This window comes from Drosophila miranda, chromosome XR (genome assembly GCF_003369915.1).
Source record: "Drosophila miranda strain MSH22 chromosome XR, D.miranda_PacBio2.1, whole genome shotgun sequence".
Classification (NCBI taxonomy): domain Eukaryota; kingdom Metazoa; phylum Arthropoda; class Insecta; order Diptera; family Drosophilidae; genus Drosophila; species Drosophila miranda.
This window is the reverse complement of record NC_046674.1, coordinates 4,547,212-4,566,791: the sequence shown is the minus strand read 5'-3', so window position 1 is coordinate 4,566,791 and position 19,580 is coordinate 4,547,212. Positions and strand designations below refer to the sequence as shown.

At 46.7% G+C, this 19,580-nt stretch overlaps 1 protein-coding gene across 6 annotated transcripts in view; it reads right to left on the bottom strand.

Annotated features, from left to right (window-relative positions):
• Window positions 1–19,580, bottom strand: part of LOC108151898 (cyclin-dependent kinase 14) — a 111,104-nt gene that overhangs the window by 13,929 nt on the left and 77,595 nt on the right. For 4 of the 6 annotated variants that reach the window (XM_017280802.2, XM_017280806.2, XM_017280803.2 and 1 more), the window contains 2 exons: window positions 14,959–15,156; window positions 3,817–3,855 (listed from right to left, as the gene is read on the bottom strand). In XM_017280802.2, coding sequence (XP_017136291.2) covers window positions 3,817–3,855; window positions 14,959–15,156 — 237 coding nt within the window. The remainder of the gene's footprint in view (window positions 1–3,816; window positions 3,856–14,958; window positions 15,157–19,580) is intronic. The other 2 variants (XM_017280805.2, XM_017280808.2) reach the window with 1 other exon arrangement.

The window sequence follows — 19,580 nt, the reverse complement described above, 5'->3', positions numbered from 1 at the left end:
CGGAGAAGACACAAGGATGGATGATGATCTAAGGATACGAGTGGTACGAGTGTGTGTGTGTGTGTCCTGATAGCCGATTAAATTGCCAGGCAATATGCGAGGAGAGGCCATAAATGAAGACAAATAAAACGAAGCGAAAAGAAAAGAAAAGAAAAGAAAGGAAAGGAAAAACTTCAATAGATATTCCGCATGGCAAATGCCTCTTCTCGATGCCGTCGTCTAGCCATTCGAGTGGAATGGCATTTGGCATCGGTTTTCCTGGCAAATCAGCGAAAAGAAGGCGCAGCAGGAGCACAAGGAGAGGGGGGAGGGGGCGGAGAGTGGGGCAGCGCAGATATTTGATTTGCAAAAATTGACTGAGCATTGGAAAAGTGCCTGTAAAATTCACGAAAAATGGCAGAGAGAGAGAGAAGGAGTGCCGCAGGGGCTGTCTCCCCCTCTCTCTCTTTCTCTCTCTCTCTTTTGGAATATTAGAAACTTCTAAAATTGAAATGCTCATATGTGTGTGTGTGTGTGTGCGTGTGTGTGAGTGCCCCAAGCAGCCAGCAAATGTCAGCGAGCAGCAGCATTTGGCAACGATAATTGGATACTGAGAGTGTGTGTCAATAGTGGAGCGGGGGGAGGGGGAGGGGGGAGGGGTTAAAGTAAATGGAAATGGAAATGCGCGAGTTTCCATTTCTTGGCATTGGATTTTTCGGGTCATCAAAGGCGATTATTGTTACGAGTATATGGCCATTCCACATATAAAGATATTCCCATCGATTCTGTGCGTTGAAGCGAATTAGGGCGATTAAGTGGAAAACTTAAGAGCCACAGAAGAAAGACCCCTGAAAGATGGTCTTAAATTTCCATTTTTGGAGCAAGTTTTTGGGGTTTTTCGGGGAGCGATGTGGATAGTTTCCTTCAAGATCTTTGTGGCCAGGACTCGTTGACACACTTTTGGCTGGCCTCCGAGAACCTTTTCGCCTTCGTTGCCATAAACCTTTTTAGTGTTTCGAGTGTTTTTATCGCCTCGGGGATAACGCCACGCCTTTCGTATAAAGTTTTACTGCACCGCAAGAAAGAGTTTGAAATGCAAACAGAAAATCAGTGCAGTGCCGTGAAGGAAAAAATTTGGGAAGGAAACTAAAAGAAAAGTTGGGGGAAATTCGCTTGTAAAATGAAAACAATGAAAATTATGCAAGCGCATCAAGGAAAAGCGTCGCGTCGCAAGTTGTTGGCAGGAACAAAAAAAAACACAGAGAGAGAGAGAGAGAGAGAACTCTGATAAAAATAGCACCAGGGACGGGGACCAGGAGCGCCAGGGAGGCAGCTATGGCGACAGGAGCGACAGGGAAGACAGGAGCGATAGGGAAGACAGGGACGACTGGGGAGTATTCAGATTGTGGTGTCCGCGCGTTGGCACTCGCTGATGTCTGCTCCTCCTGGTCGTCCCAGTCCTGCCGCTGCTCCTGCCTCTGCTCCTGCCTCTGCTCCTGCCTCTGGTCCTCCTCCTGCTGGTCCATGGGTCTGGTCTCTCTGTTGATATAGTTATGCAAATGCTATGCAAGGATGTCACGTCCTGCTGTGACTTAAAGCCACGCATGGGACAGGCAGACACATGGGCCAGAGTGTATCTCTCGGCCGTGTGAGGCACTGTGGAAGGACCTTCCCTCTGTTGTCCTTTTGCATTATTGCATATTATTGTAATTTCTGTTTGCTATTTGTTTTTTGGCTTTGCCACAATATTTATGTTCCGTTTCGTTCCCCCTGGAGGCTGTCTGGGGGGCGGGGCTACGGGAAACTACTGGAAATGTCATAAAAAGAATGAGAGGAAATCACAGCGCGGATTGTTGCTGAGTGGGTCACAGCCACGCCCCACTCGCACTCGCACTCGCACTCGTCCTCGTAAAAATGCATAAATATTGGGGGCATAAAAGTTTTTACTTTTCATTTGCATAAGGACGAGGCAAGGCCTCCCTTTTGTTCAAATTTACTATATGCCAGAGATCCTTGTATCCCATATGTGTGTGCAACACATTTAGTGTCCTTATGTGTGTACGTATGTTGTTGTTATTCATATCCGCGTGCCGTGCATTTGCGTAAAAATTTAATAAAGCGACACTCGAAAGTCGACACTTCCGTCCCCCCCCGTCGCACTCCTACTCCCCACTTCTGTTGCCCCCCCCCCCCCCCCCCCTAGGAAATGACATTTTGATAAGTGCAATGGCAACTCTGGCCGAGGCAACCCTTGAGAGACCGGAGACAGAGCGCCGAGCCACCGAGTCGACTGCCATCGACAACGAATTTCGAATTGCCTTCACCGACAAAAAAAGAGGGACTAAGGGGGTGTGGGTGGGAGCCTTTATCTGGCGACATCTCCCCGTCCCCACCCCTCCACCCTTCCTTTTAGAAGCCCCCTTGTGTGCCGCTGTTTATGTTTGTGATTTATTATTCAGGCAAGAAATTAAATTTTCTCTTTTTACTGCATCGAACTCTCGCCTGCCGCCTCCCGCCCGTCTACCAACTCCCATCCCCACCCCCCACCCCCGACTGTCTGTCTGCACGTTTTGGCAGCCGTGTTAGCCCTCTTTTAAGTCCCACTCCCGTCATTGCGTTTTCCGTTTAGTGTCTAAAATTTATTGTGTTGTTGTAGAATTCAATTACAATACAGCAGAGAAGAGCAGAGCAGAGGACATAGGACAGGACAGGACAGGACAGGACAAGGACAGGACAAGGACCAGACAGGCGCAGCCAGAAATCGACTCGGATCTAAGGGTAGCAGTAGTCCTTTCTTTGGGTGCGACAGGGACGGCAACGGGGTCGGGGAAGGGGAAGGGTGTTGCAATGCTGCATCCTCAAATATTTACTTTGGGCTCTCCTCCTGGCCTCTTCAGCCATGAAAAGGGGGGGCGGAGGGGCATAAACATTTTTGGAAATTTAGAAATTACTCAGAAAATCAAAGTTTAGGCCCAAAAACAATCTACTAAATACTATTCGAATATTCTCTTAATTGTGGGCAAAGTTTTGCCTCGAATTTTGGAGTTTTTTTTATTGCTGCAGCAATTAAACAGAAAGTGGAATGCATGGCCAGGAAATCGGTTTAAAATCATGAATCTTCTATACATTTCCATTAAATCTGAATAAATCTCATACATTTTAGGCCACTTTACGCCCTTGGTAAAGCTTTTCCTTACCCAAAAAACCTAATTAAATTTTCGATTGCCATTTAAAACATTTGGAAATCCCAAAGAAACCCACCCCCTACCCCCAAATATTCTCTAAATGCTGGTGAAATCTCAATCAAAAAGTTCATATTTTAATGGGCCGGCGCCCAGCCCAGAAAAAGTTTTCCTATCCTTGTTTACCATTTGAGAGAATTTATAGTTTTCGGCCAAGGATTCAATTACGGAAGAGATGACAACCTTTTGTGGGGGAGACCACCCCCCACCCCTCCCTTTGGTGGGGGAAATGTGTCTCAATATGCGAATGAAAACGATAACCCGCTGCGTTTTGTCATTACTTTTGGCTGTCGCCTGCACACTCTGCATATCCCAGGACTATCTATCCACAGAGGAGAGGATATTCCTCTAATGGAACAACAATCAGTGGGAATCAGTGGGGGTGGGGGAGGAGCTGGAGCTTGGAGCTTGGAGCTTGACTTGAGACTCCGCTTGACGTCCATTTTAATGGCATTTTCTGAAGGCTTTGGCGCATAAAATATGACAATTTAAATTGCTGTCCAGGAAAACTATTAAAAAGTTTATGTTCTCAAAGCAAATAAGGAAAACTAAAGAAAGGAAATGTAATGTAAAAGTGTAATAAAAAGAATTTTACCTTGTGGTTTCTTACTATCATTTTTCGCAGATTCTTGGGCTGAAAAACAAAAAAGAAAGGGAAAAGAAAAGAAAAGAAAGGAGGATAAAAGTGTAAATTAACAAAAAGGTAACCAAAATTAGAGATTAAAACTAAGGAAAAGCCCAAGCCCAAGCCATACAAAAAAAGGGCCCCCGTTTTTGATGTGCCACAAAACGCGTCATGGGCAAAAGTTGATCAAAATATGACCCTGATTTGATGATTTACAATCAATTATGAGTGTGTTTTCCACTCGTTTTCATGAGCTCTGAACTTTGGCTGGTCTTTCGAACTTTTCCTGACAAATAAAAGCATAAATCGCGCGTAATAATTGGCCGAAAACAGGAAAAGGAAAAGCCAAACAAGCGGAGAGGGGGAGCTGTGCTATGGGGCACATTTAATGGCTTATACACAAGCACGTTGGACATTTGGACATGGCCAGGAGAGCGCCAGAGCCAGAGCCAGAGCCAGGACAATGTGGAAAGCCATAAAAGGGGAAAGGAAACGCCAGGAAAAGCCAGCCACAGCCACAGCCACAGCCACAGTCGTAAAAGTCGTTAAAAGATTTACTCTATCGTACACTTATTTTCTGTTTTTGTGCAGAGCGAAAGCGAGTGCTTTCTCTCGTATGTTTTGGATTTTTATTGAATAAGGAATTGACATTTGATTAGAGATTTCGGTTTGCTTCTGCTGCCGCCGTATCCTTCCATCACTTCCAATTACTGCCGTTATTTATTGTGGCCAAAAGAGCGGAAAATATGGTGAAAGTATTGCTCGTAAATTGATTCGTGTGCGGGGATTAACACGAGAGTCCCCCTCTGTCGAAGGACACAACTCTTTTTCGGTGGGGGACGACGACTTGTCACTTGATTGTCTTTCAATTACTCAAACCCCGGGGAAAGGCTCCAGCTCCAGCCAGCAGACACATCCGAATCGATTCCGATGCCCCGAATGGGGAAGAAAGTAGCACCAATTTCCAATTAAGACGAAAAACTCTCATCTCAAGGGAAGGTCCGACGAAACACGTACAAACAATTTCCAGTTTGGGGCACGGCACGGCACGGCCCGAAAACGTGGCAAAATATTAATTGCTGACACGAAGGTCCGATCCATTGGGGGGACCTGATCCTTTTTTGCTGAACACCGGGAGTGTTCGTTGAATTAATTACCCATTCCACCACATGTTGCATGCATCAATTTAATCGGCAGCGGAGGACCGGAGTAAAGACTCTATTAGAGGCTGTGCCCGGAATGTGTTAGATTCCGAAACACTTGATGGAGTGACGGACGGACGGGCGGACGGGCCACCGAGATTGTTGCCACATCAATGGCCCCCACCCAATGTGGCATGCGGCACACACACTCGCCCCGGCTTAAGACTTCAACAACAGACTCAACTCTTCGGACCACTTTGATGTTTCGTAATTAAGGAGTACAAATCCTTCCTCGTTCGAACTTTTCCGCTCTCTCTCTCTCTCTCTCTCTCTGATTCACTCTCTTTCCTGCCACAACGAAGCGAAGGAAAAGCCACATCCGGTCGAGACAGCCAGACAAACAATAACAAAACTCCCGGGGAAAAATGTGTGTATTACTTAACAAATTACATACAAATTACTTTACTTCGCTGCTCCACAGCTCCACAGCTCCTCCTCCTCCTCCTCTTCCCGTACTCCACATCGAAGGGAAAGCGGAAAAGAGTGGAAATCGCTTAACGTTTATAGGGAATACATATTATAGTGCCCTGATATGCGCCTTCCTTACCTCCCCCCCTGCCTGTCTGTCATGTCAAAATGTTTGCTTTTGTGCCTCATGTGTGTGGGATGGGGTGGGGGGTTTTCGTTGCGAGAGTTTTCTTTCTATTAGACATTTGTTTGTAATTCGCAAACAAAAGCAGAGAAACAATTGAAGGAAATCCATATACATACAGCCTGATGGAGGCCGAAATTTAAGATACCCTAACCATACACCTACTACATTTGTATGTAAATACATTTGTAAAGTAGTGGCTGGACTCTGGCTGCGCGCTCTCTTTCTTGCCCATCAAACATGACGACAAGGCGCTCTCAGTAGTTGCGAACGCAGAAGAAGAACCCAAAGAGAGGCAAAGCAACGGCCAGCTCACAAGCGCGATCGATCATGTTCCTTGAGCCCGAGCCAGTGCATTCCAACCCAAAGCCCACGCCCGAACAAGTACGAAGAGCGCCCTACGATAATGAAATTATACAAATTGGTGGCTGGACTCTGGCAGCGCGCTCCCTTTCCCACCCTTCAAACCTGACGTCATTCCGAGCGCAGAAGAAGAACCGCAAGAGAGAGAGGCAAAGCAACAGCCAACTCACAAGCGCGATCGATCATGTTCCTTGAGACCGAACATGTGCCCAAGCACGAACATGCTCGAAGAGTGCCCTCGGGTTCGTTGCGGACCTGCGCTAACCGATCGTTTCACGTTGCTGCAGGCAAAGCTTTTTTTGAATGCTTGTTGCTATGGCTGCTCAGATTATGAATCTAAGCATGTGTACAAACATTTGTTTGTATGTAAGAAACGTAGGTATCCAAAGTTTTGATTGATTTATCCACCAAAACAGCAAAGGTATACCCACATATACCTTCTCACGTAATTCCGTAGGTTCCTGGCCAAAAACATTCTCAAAATCACAATACCCTCTCGCTGTAAAAGAGTAGCGCAACAATTGGTGGGGCATCATTCATCATGTCTGCCAGGAATCGGGCTCGGGCTCGGGCTCGGGCTCGGGCTCGGCAACGGGTAGAAAGGCGCCTTTCCAGAAACATATGACAGCAGATTTGTCTGCAGAAGGGTTGGCGTTGCCGCAGCTTTTCCGCCCGTCAGACACTCTGCATGTGTAGACATTTAAATTGGCTAAGAAAATCGCACGGAAAAGCGCCGACGCCGCTCCCAAAAAATAAAGACAAAGGGCTACAAATCTAAGAAGGCAGAAGGCGGAAGGCACCAAACCGAAATGCCAGACCAGACAAATGCCGACGTTGATGGTAATTAAAAGCGAAAGAGTGGCTTTCTATTGCAGGAGAAAAGGAGAAAAGGGTAAAAAGTGGCTTTTTCGCTTCGTAGACGGGAAATGAGTGGCTTTCGGTGGGAGAATAGGAGCGGGAATAGGAGAGAGAATGAGAAGCATTCTCACATTTAAAGCAATCAACGCTCTGGCGTCACCTCAAAGTGGGTTTTTTTTTGGGGGGGAAGGGGTAGAAGCGGGAGGGCAGGAAAAGCGGCGGCTTGAAATGAAATTACTAACGGAAAATTAGTGGCACACATGGCCCACGTGGCACACATGGCGTATGCTTAATTTCCTGTCTGCCAGCAACCAGAAGGCTGGCATTTTCCCCCCATTTTCTCTGGCCTGGCCTGGCTTTTCAGCGGCACTCCTTTGTCCTGGACAAAGAGCGCTGAAAATGATGCTCATCATTGTGACACAATTAGCAGCACGAACGGACGGACGGACGGACGGACGGACGGACGCACTTGCAACTTAACCCTAACGGATGCCCCGTGACGGGACGCTACTCACGTGGCACGTTGCACGTTTCACGTTGCGGTTCTGCCACTGCCACTGCCACTGCCACTTTTCTCATTTTTCTATAAAAGCCATTTCATGCATGCGGAATTAGTTTATGTGCGCAATTTTTGAAAAAGAAGTGCTTGCCGCCGCCGCCACAGAGAGTGGAAAATGCATGCGGAAAATGCCGAGAATGAAGGGGCGTGAAAAATTTCACACTAAACGCCAGGCATTGTGCAACATTGTGCAAAAGCGAAGTGCTGAGGAGGGGCTGAGGAAGGAGGGACTCCCCTTTAGTCTTGGGGATATCATTAGCTACGTTTCCCCTACAAGAAACATCCTGCAATACTGTATCCTGTAGGATGTAAGCAAGACTAAGTCAAGTTCAGCACAGCCTTTATCGCCAATTGATTGGCCACAAATGGCTCCATCACAGAAGATTTACAACCTCAATTTGTGCCCCCTCCCCCTGCCACCATTCGGGCCCCAACCTATGGCTTCTTTCTCCACCTTTTTGGGGGCTACTTTTCTTACGTTTTTCTTTTTTGCTGCTTCTCTAAGACGAAACGGAAATTGCACAATAGAAATGAAATGAATTGATTTCTAATACGATTTCTCTGGGGAGAAATGCAGCAGGGATACGGCCAAGGATAGTTGCACAGCGATGAAGAGATTGTATATATGTATGTATCCCCCTTTCCTGCCCCCTCGGCGTGTGCGAGTGCAACAGGAATCCAATTTATTTGCCGTGGAAATGAAAGCACTGAGAAATATTAATAAGCTATAAAAAATGGAGGGGGAATAAATGGGTTTTCCCTGTTATAAAACGAAGATTTATCAATAATATTTTTACAACTTTGCTCGTAAAAAGCATTTAAGGAGGAGAAGAAAAAAACCAAACAGAACGGAGGACCATCCCATCTTTCGAACTCGTTTTAATTAACTTCAAAAGGTTTGCTCTCTATAAACAACGAGCCAGAGACAGAACCAGAGACATGGCCGTGGGGCATTCATATCCACATCCACATCCAGAAACAGGAACCAGGAACCAGTAGCCACCAGGATTCCAGATTCCTGGTTATTGGCCACTGATTTGCGGCAACTGCAAACAAAAGGCACTGGGCGTGGCACTCGTCTGCTGCCACTGCAATATATCATCCCGTTGTTTGTCAGAAAACACACACAGAAAACGAGGGGAAAAGCGGCGCTTCGTCATACGCGTCCATGTTTGCCCCACAAAATGATGGAAAAAAAAAATGGAGCAATAACACACCCAAAACGATTGAGCGGATTGCAGCAGGGCCTGCCCTTCGCCGCCCACAAAGGACACGTAGACAATTTCACAGGACAAAACGGCATTCGATACGCATTCAAAAGAGATGTTTGTTTGGTCAGTAAATAGGGAATAGGCCTCTCTGTGGGGGAGGGAATGTGGCGCATACCCTTCCGCAGGGAGTCCTTCATTCATTTGGTTATCGATAAATTGATTTTTAATCGATAACATGATTGATTAGCATTAGATTTAATGGGCTAAATGTATCTCGGCAATGAAGAACACTTTTAACGCCTGTCGCATGTCAAATGTCACATCCAATGATCATTCATCATTCATTCACTCGATTCATGCGTTCGATTGCGTAAATAATCGATTTTTGATCGATGAATTATCGCATAAATCAACGAAACATTTGCTCGATTGCCGGACGACAGGAGGAGCCCTATGCCAGGACTCAATCAAGGCCTATATCCACGCACAGACATCCCTCGTGCCGCGTCACTCCCACTATTTGTATCCTATTCGGTTGTTGTGGGGCTGCTGCCTATCCTTCTGCTGCTGCCTATTTGGTGCTCTTCGAAATGTAAACGACAATCAACTTGAAATGCAGGCCCTCCAAAAACGTAATGGGAATAATTTGCAGCAATTTCATTCGAACACACACACACACACACCCAAGAACCCATAGATGGATACCCGAACACACACTCGTGTTGTATGCCCCGTCACGTAAATGACAATCAAAATTTGAAGTAGTCTGCGTGCGGGTCGTGTGGCAAGGCAGGAAGGAAACGGAAACGGCAACTGGAACTGGAACCGAGAGCTCCGGAGTCCGTTGGCTGACCAAAATGAAATGCGTAGGCCATAGGTAGACCAAGGGCCAGGGCTACAGCGGAATGGGGTGCATGTGGGGATGTGCGGACGCTGCCCCAAGGCTCTGTCAGGAAGCGTTATCTCTGTGTGTGTGTGTGTGTACCGGCAGGGCAGGACAGGCACATGACGCAGCCAGGATCCATTGGAATCATTGGAATGAGGCACAGGCATGGTGGGAGGTGTGGGAGGTGTGGGGATATGTGGAACAGACGACTGCTTATACGCTCGTTCCCTGTGGACCGATACGAATGTCTGTGTGTGTGTGTGTGGCATGGAGTTGGATGGTTTCCACCTTCAACCACAATTTTCGAGCTGCAGCTGCCATAGCTATGCCGTGTCCTGTCTGTCCAAATGTGTTACAAGGATATCAGTTGGCACAGGACGTAACCCTTAGTTACAATTTCCACAATCCCCCCCCCCTGCCCCACCCAAAGCCCAGCACTTTGTCATATTATGAATCCTAATTCTGTTGTGGGCTCGGCCTGAGGCTGGGCAGGCATCGTCCTCCCTCGATGACGTTATGGATACTTCAGCTGTCACTCAAAATGAATGCTGATTGCAACACGCTCACCCCACCCCCCATCCCCCCTCGAACCATTAACAACTTAAAGGCTAAGGGGAAAAGGCGCTTTTTATATTTTTTTATTGGCTTGTTGGGGAGGGGCTTGGGTTTTCCCAAAGAATTCATAATGACAAGCGAGAAATTTTAATATTGTGCTACTTTCGGCTCCAGACATAATGTCTGCCTTGGGGGCATGCCACAGCCCTCAGCCCACTGGCCATGGGGCATTGTTAGCCGCCGCACAGCAGGACAGCCAGAGATGCAATAAAATATATATATATATAAAAAAAATGCTCATCAAATTGTCTACCGAGACGAGGGGCGGTGGCGGTGGCGGGTGGCGGGGGCATGGCCATTGCTGAAAGGCGACTGCCACTATTAAAAAGTTTTTCCTTGCCAGACCCGCCCTTTCGGTTAAGAAATAATAAAGAACACCAGAAAAGGAGACGAAAGGATGTGTCCGTGTCCTGAAGTTCTTGCCCCAATAATGAGCTTAGTATGCATAAAGCGGTGTGGCAAGCGAATGAAATTCTCAAAATACATATATTTTCTGGACAATTTTCTTTTGGTGGACAAAGGAGTGGGGGGGGGGGGGGTGGGGGCTGCAATACAATGGTGGAAATTGGCATTCGTAAGGCAAAAGTTTTGGGGCGCGGGGGAGCTTGGACTTGGACTTGGATTATTATAAAGTCTTTCAGTCTTTCATTCATTTTGGTCACTTGGCCAGAGAAAAGTTTCACAAAAGAGAATTGATTGCATTACTTGGGGGCGAACGGAGCCCCGGCATAAACGGGGTATCTGTGCGTCTCTGGGGTATCCTTTATGATCGCCTTAAAGTGGCTTAGCAACAACAACAACAACAACAAAACACTGCTCTTTGGTTGATGGAACGCCGCCTGGCATCCAATGGCAAGAGGGATCTTCATTTTCAGAGCTAGCGAGCGGCAAAGGCCGCGGCTCTACTCAGTTCTCCGCCGCCGCCGTCGCCTCCACCTCCTGGCATCCAAATACTGGGAGATGCGGCAAGGGCCGCGGCTCTACTTACAAATGAATACGCGATACCCAGTCCTCCGTTTATCCTCTGTCCATTTGATGATCTATTTGACCAGAATTATGGAATATTTCATTTGTTTCCTTCCAACTTTCATTCTCTACCCAAAATGGCTGTTTTCGCCACTCTTCTCGCAAAACAAGTTGCCAGCTTCAACCACAGACCCCACAAAATGGTTATTTCTTTGTATTTACCCCCCCCCCTCCCTTGCTGGTAAGCCCCCAACTGTGGCAACTTTTTAGCATTCCGCACAACATTCGCCAAAGCCAATTAGCAAAGTTTTCATTTATCAAAGCCCCCCCACCCCCTTTTCACAAAAACCTTTTGCTCTTTTGATGAACTTCCCCTTCCCCACCCACTCCATCCCTCTACCCCCTCAAGGCGTCATGCAGATGCTGTGTAGTGGCCGTAAAAACACTCAAAAAAAAAAAAATGAGATAGAGAGAGGGAGAAAAATCAAACGAAAAAGAAAAAAATGTGAACCGCAAATTTTCCATGTCATTGCATAAGTCGCTTCATTAGTCCGAAACCAAAAAAAAAAAAAAAAAAAAAAGAAGAAAATGTCCCACGCAAGATGACATCAAAAGGAAAAAAGGGGAAAAGCCAGCAGAGCGAGAGAGAGAGAGAGAGAGAGAGAGAAAGAGAAAAACAACCACAGAGAGAAAAAAAATCTTGCCACAAAAGTAAAAGAAGGCGACATGTTTTGCCGTTCGTTAATAAACTGCAACGAAATCTGACAAGGGGGGAAGGGGGAAGGGAGAAGGGGGGGCGCCCCCACAGCCGTCATGAATGCCGGTGCAGGGATTCCGCGGCTGCCATTTAGAATTTTGAAAATGAACCGCAAAGAAACCCCCAAATAGACCGCGGAAGTACCTTGCCCCCCCTCCCCCCTCCCCCCTGGCAAATAAAAGGCGAGAAAACAAAACCAAAAATTGTCAAAGGGTTGTGCTCGTAAACACCAGCCACCCACCGCCCCACCGTCCCACCGCACCCCAAAGAAATGCCCGAAGAAAGTGCCACCAAAAAACAAGAGGATTTTCTTTAAGTATTTTGCCAATAAATTTAAATCACAGACAGTTAACCAAGGAGCAACGCACTCGCTGGGGGGCAAACAAAAAAAAAAAACAATAGACAGGGTAAAAATCCAAGCCGGAAAAAAGGGGTCGTGCGAGAGAAGAGGTACAAACGGAAGCGGCATTAAAAACCAACAAACGCACAGAGAGGAGAAAGAAAAAGAAAATATAGAATAAACAAAGGACCCAAAAGGGAAAAACCAGTCACGAAGCAGAGAAAACGGCAAGGAAAGCGCGTCAGAAGCCAAATAAAGCGTTAAAAGGATTTATTCGCAAGGCGAACAGGGGGGAGGCCAGGGGGTGGCTAGGGGGAGGGACAGGGGGGGGCCAGAAGGTGGCCAGGGGGTGGCTAGGGGGAGGGACAGGGGGAGGCCAGAAGGTGGCCAGGGGTAGTGCCCCATAAAAACAGCTTACAGGTGGCATCTGCACCCCAATCTGCCACCAATCTTTGCTCCTCCTTTTTTTTCCCCCTATTTTTGCAAAAATTAAATACGCGGAAATGTGTGCATATATACTTTTTTTTTATGTTTCACGCATAATTGTTACACCCCCCCCCACCCCCTCACCCTCTTTTTTTCCTGGGGTTGAGCCCATATGTTTTTTTACAATTTTTGTTTAGAAATATTTTGTGCCATAATTTGCGCATATAAACAATAATCTTTTGTGAGAGTTTTCAACATAAATTGCGTATATCCTGACTGGATTTTCTTTCCCACCCCCAGAACCCCCCACATGGTACACAATTTGTTGTTCCACAACTGAAGATAACTTATAAATCATGTAATCAGAACAACAGCAGAAAAGCAGCAGCACAGCAGAACAGCAGAACAGAAAATGGGAGCAGAGCATGAAAAACTGAAATTGCTTTTTGTTGCCAGGGAATGGGCTTGTGGGGGGGGGGGTGGGCTCCCCCGCGCCAACTCTGGAATGCTTTCACAACTCTCTATAATTTATTGTGCCTTGTATAACTTTATGATTGCTTGGGCAGTGGGCGATGGGGGGTGGCGAGTGGCACAGGAATTGATTTTGATGGATAAGGGAATTAAAAAGTACTCGCTAACAGAGTGCCTGCCTTGGGCAGGGCAAGGGGAGAGCCCAGAGTTTCCCTAGATTACATATTATATGTGCAAGTGGAGGATTAGTGTTCCATAAGTAATCGAACAAATGGTAATACATTTCGAAGCTGCTTTGCTGGGAATTTACAGGGTCCATTGGATTGATGGAATTTGCAGCTTGTTATGGATTTTGGGTATATTTTTTGAATATTTTTCGAGGTCTACCCTTGCTCTCTGCTTAACCCTTTTTCGCCTTCTCCCTTTCCCTTTGCCATGGGGTATTCCGTCACATTGTTTTCCAACTAAATAAATACTTGAAGAACTTTTTGCCGCCGCCTTTTTGTGTGTCAAAGCCACGTGAACACTTTCGTTCGTTTCCCTTTCACGGGAATAGTTTTGTCACGAGTTTTTCCAGAGTCACGGCTGCAACAAGCACACCACCTGGCGGTGGGGATTAATTCAATGTCAAGAAGTGCATAACTTTGAAAGAATGCCACAGAGGTGGGGGGGGACTCCAGCGGCTGCCCTTGGCACCTCCTGTGGGGGCTGTGGAGCAATAATGGAAACCGGTAAAGATATATGGAGCATGCAGAGCATTTCCCCACCCCCATTTCCCCCCGCACTTCCCCATTTCGGTTATGAATAATTCCCCTTTTGGAGCTGTCGTGGCTGTTGTTGCTGTTGCTTTTGCTGTGCATTTGCTTGTTAATATTTTCATTTCCGTTGTTTTATGGCCCGATTCCGAAACATTGCCTAGACAGGCTAACAAAGGATATACGCTGCTTCAGAGGGGATATACACTCCTCGAGAGAGGGAGGGGAGGTGGGGGAGGGAGGGAGGTAGGGTGGTGGGTGGTGGAAGCGCAGCAAGTCGAGTGGCGCCCTGTTTTGCAAGGACAAAACGAGAGGCGAAACAAGAAGCAACAGCTTCGAGTACAAGAGGAGAAGGAGCCACAGGAGGGGAAGGAGGAGAAGGAGCAGCAGGAGAAGGAGCTACAGGAGGAGGAGCCACAGGAGGAGGAGCAGCAGGAGGAGCCACTGGAGGAGCAGAGGGATCCACAGCAAATGAAAAGCATTACATTACATTCCACAAGGCTTATCATTGTGGAGAGGGGGGGCGGGGGAGTCGTCCTCCTCTCGTTTTTCCACTCCATTGTTTGCATAAAATTGCAATTTACAATTATGAGCAAAGAACTGTGAAAACAGTGTACAGCGATGATAAGTGAAAATGGGAAATGCTTTCCCTTTAGATAAGGCGCTGGGCGATGAAATGTAACAGAAACGAAAACAGAGACACAAACAGAAACAGAGACAAAGACATTAGCTAAATGAGACACAAAACGTTGATAAATTGCCAGCAGAAAGCAGAGGAGAGGGGAGTAGAGAGAGGGAGGGAGGGAGGGGGAGGGAGGGAGGTTCCTTCCAATAGAAAGAAGTATTCCCCGATGGATTCCCCGACGAACGGAAAAGATCCTTCCATAATTAGACACGCGTCTCTTCAATGGGGAGGACACAAGATGGAGGCAGTGGCAGGCATAAATTAATGCCAGCAAAGGCCCAGACGAGACATCTTATCATTAAATTAGTTGCCTCTCCATCCGCCCTGCCTAAATGAGAGATTATGGGCACAAGCGGGGGCAATAAATTACCCAAAAATCCGAGAGCATTTGCGCCCCCAAAATCTGAATGATGGACAAGGACTTACCTCCATATCTGCAATTTGTTTTATCAGCGGGTATATTGCCATTCGGTTCGAGACGATCCAGATATTCCTCCGAATTGTAGCCATTGTATGGAACTTTGTTACCGTGATTATGATGCCCGCCATGGCCGCCGCGATGATGATGATGATGATGGTGATGATGGTGCGCCGTCGACTCGTCGCCATCTTCGCGGGAAATTGCTGCAAGAAAAAGCAAAGAAAGCATTCATTGAGGAGGATTTTCACACAGAGTTTTCAACACTAATTCCTGTGGTCACCCAATTGCCATTCACACGTCTACCTCGGCCATTCATCTGCGCATTCCCCTGCCCTGCGCATTGCCCTGTCAATAACCATAAACGTTCAAGTGGTTTTTCCTCCACTTTACAGTTTTACACATCCTTTTGCGGACAGTTTTAGGCGACCCATCTTTGAGCACACCCTTTGGAGGGGCGCCAGGCTCTTTGTGGGACCCCGCAGGACTCTCACTTTTCTCGATTGATGCCTTTCTCTGGCTGCAAATGTTTTCCGGTTTTGTTCCTTGTCAAAATTTATCAAATTAAACCTTTATGGGGATACGTTTTGCCCCGCTGAAGGCTCCCTAGGGCTCTCTGGCACTAAGGAGGGGGAAAGGAGTCACGAGTGGACGCCATTTTCGAGGCTATTTTCGAATGTGTCGAATATGCAAATGAGGAGTCGAAGCTCTGGCCACATAAGGCCACACAAAAAAATTGCCTAAGCTTTTGTACAAATTTATATGGCACTCGAAAAAAGCAAAAAAAAAAAAAAAGGGAACAACGACGGCATAGCAGGACATCAGAGAGGCGGGGCATGTGGCACAGTGGCTTCTAATTTCCAAAACGGAAACACAAAAGGCACCCAGCACGAGGCAGCGGCAGCGGCAGCGGCAGAGGGCCAGGCCCAGGCCCAGTCAGTGTTTTGGCCAAGATTACCAGCCGGGTTCTAGCCAGGTAGCTTCTGCCTTCTACCTTGTTTTTCCGCCAGCCCAAAGCAAAAAACGCGAAACGAGAAAACGAGTCAGACGGGAAATTGGTTGGATATTAGCTTACCGCACACACACACACACATGCACCCCTTTTAGCCCCCCCCCCCCCCCCCCTCCTCCATTTCCATGGGGTTTTAGATGCCTTTCCTGGTGAGCCTGCAATTTGCTAACGATATGCATACAAGTGGGCGTGGCATGGCGTGGCGAGGGCCCACTCCTGCCGGACCCATGAATTTTTTTGCGGCATTCAAGTCAGTCAATAAATTGTAATCAAGCAGAGTGGGGCACAGAGATGGAATTCAGGGCCTTTTAAAAAAAGGTAAAGACGGGGAAAACCTGTGCATCAAATTCCGGAAAAACCTTTGGAACTTTACAGAGTTTTTTGGGAGCTCCCCGTTTCCCTATATTTAGGCACTTAGATTCAAGAAAAGCCCCACAAATATCTCCCCCCAAAGAGTTGTGTTTCCCTCCACAAACAAAATGAATTATGGAACAGCCAGTGCGAGGGAGGGGGTGGGGGGGGGGGGTGGCCAATGAGCGGAGGAGCAGCAAATATGTTTAATTAATAGCTAAAGCAAATACGACATGAACCCAAGGGATAGATAGATCCACCCTCGACCACGACCACTCCCAAGGGATGATGTCACCCCCCCCACTCCCGCACTCCCGCACTCCCCACTCCCCACTCCGCACCCCAAATCACAAATCACAAAATTACCGCAAATTGTCGCTACAAATAAGCAATTTATTTGGGTCTGCCATAAGAAATGAAAGAACAGAAGACTTTTCGAATGATTTTTGGGTGGAAAGAGCGAAAGAAATCTCATAAACTTGTGCCAAAACACGATGTCCACGAAAGGGGGGGAAGGAGGAGGAGGCGGGAGGCAGGAGTTGGAGGAGCAGTAGATGGACATGCAATCAATAAAATATGTTCCCCATAAACCATGCACACACACACACACACAGCCCCAAAAAGGAAGCGCTTTTCTGCACATTATGCAATGAGAATGGCAACCACAAAGACCAGAGTTGCCAACATCCACATCAGCATTAGCTTCAGCGGGATATTGGGAGAGTGGGGGAGAGCGGGGGAGCATTATGCATGAGAGTATTTCCATTATGTGGGAAATTGAAAAGCCAACAACCACATGGCCCTGCCCCTGCCCGTGCCCTGCCCCTGCCCTGCCATGGAAAAACTTTAAAATAAGTTTTCCTACACTTTACTTTGGGTTTATTTCTCGGGTGATTTATTCGAAAGAAAGCGCCACACAAATGCTGACGCATCGCAGCGGAGTGACAGACAGGACAAGGCGAGAACACTAGTCGGACAGGACTTGCGACAAGAGGAAAGCCAATTGAACAAAGCCCGCAAATTGCGAGAGCAGCAAGAGTGAGAGAGAGGGGGAAGAAGGGGTTAGAAAGCAGAAGAGAGGCTAAATTAAATCAAAGCAAAACCAGAAAAAAAGAAGAAGAAAAAAGCTAAAAAAAAAGGAGGGAAAAACTTCATCGAATAAATGCAATAAATTGGTAAAAAAAAAAGAAAAAAAAGGAAAAGAAAGAGGAGAAAAAAAGAGAAAAAAGAGGAGAAAATAAGAAAAAAAAAATGACATAGAAAAAGTGGAAAATACAAGACAGAAAGTGAGGCAAAGATATGGAAAAAAAGTGACCAAAAAACAAGGAGCCAAAGATGCACGAAAAAAACCACTGAGAGCCACTCGTCGTATCTTGGGGATACATCTTTTGGTTAAACGATTCCCCGAGAACTGTAAATCCCATTTATAGCTTTTGGGGGGAGGGGGGTGGGGTTTGGGGGCTACTAAAACTACTGACCAAATCAAGAAAGTGTTGAGCTGGCAAAGGATTTATTTTGCAGCCATAAAAGAGGATCGCCCATGATTATGAGGCGTCGTGAAAAGTCCTGCCATTCGCTCGTAGGTTTTCCGTTCGGAGATGGATTGTGGCTCGACCCCACATTGACCTCCGCAGAATGTAACTAAACGAAGGAGCGCCAGACAATGGACGAAAATCAGTAATTTATCCTGGAAATTGGTCGAGCAGGACTCGACGGCCAGACAAAAGACAAAAATCCAATTGAAAGCAAAGCTGATGCGGCGACACTTGAAATGCTGACAAAATACATCGCATTAACAAACCCCTCGCCCCTCGCCCCTCGCCCAACCCCCTCCACGAAGCACGAGCCCCTGCGAAATGGAACCCCGTATGGAAGCCGTCTTTTGGTCGCTGGGAACAATGCTCTAAATGCAATTTGCCAAAAAGGACAGCCCTCTGTCCCCCGCACAGAGAGGGAGTGTGTGTGTCTGTGTGTTGCATGCCACATGATGTGGCCTCACTGCTGACTCTCACTTGGCATGCAATTAAGGCTCTTTTTGCAATTTAATCAATTTATCAATTAAACAAAAAGCAAAAGCAAAAGCAAAAAAGGGAGACTTTCTGCTGGGCAGGACCGAGCAGGACATTCCTGATTGTGCTTCATTTTTTTTTACATCGTACTTTAAAAGGCAATTTCATTAGCATTTCAAAGTGGCGCCGTGCCGCCGTGCCACCAACTGAAACAGTACTGTACTCATGGACGACTCATGGACTCCGGTACTGCCACTGGTACTCCACTACGGAGGACTCCTCCGTCCTCCTCCTCCGTTCTCCTCCTCCCTGCTCCTCCCTTCTCCAATTCGAGTCAATAATGTTTGTTAATTGCCCTCCTACTCGTTGTACAGGCTGGGGGCGTGTGGCAACTGTGGGCGTGGCACTGGCGTACAACAATAAAGGCTGCTGTTACGCGCGTCGGCAATTAACTTTTGTAAATAATGCATAATTGCCGGGGGAGAGAAAATGCTGCTGCAAAAAAAAAAAAGAAAGAAAAACAGAAACAAGAAACTGCTGCCCCGGGGAAAAAAAGAGTAGGAAAAACATGTTGCAATGAACTGTTTAAATTACTGAAGAAGGCATATTCGTGGTTGGGGGGCAAGAGGGTATGTGGCATTGACTGTTAATTTCTGCAGAGTTCAATTAAATCGTTGGGCCAGACAGACCGACAGGGTTGATTGAAATTGTTTAAATGATTTGCATATTGGAAAATAAGAACAAAGGCAGCAGAAACAGCTTTATCGGGTCACTGTCAAACTGTTTACAGAATGGCTTGTTCCCAATGTTAATGTGTACCAATAGAGAAACTGCTTGCTAGACAAACGATCAAAAGTGTTATTTAAAGAGGCTGAACAACGGTTAGAAAGAGCATCATCAAGCTGTTCATAGAAGTAGAAACTGTTAACCACAGAGAAGGTTTTGAACTGCTTACACTAATGATGACATCAAACTGTTAACATTAATATCAGAAACTGTTCTCAAACTGTCTTCGATCGCAGTTAAAGCTGTGCATCAACTACAGCAACTCTTAGACTTGGATAAACCACTGCTTGCAACAGTAGCTTATATTCTGCTTGAACGAGCAGCAGTTCTGCAGCCACTGCCATTTTCATTTAAAATTCATTAAAAATTTGAAAAGCTACAGCTACAACTTGCTGTTTCAAACAACAACAAAAACTTTCGAAAGAGACAAAGTACCAAAGCAATGCATGTTAAACTGCAAAAAGTGCTGTTA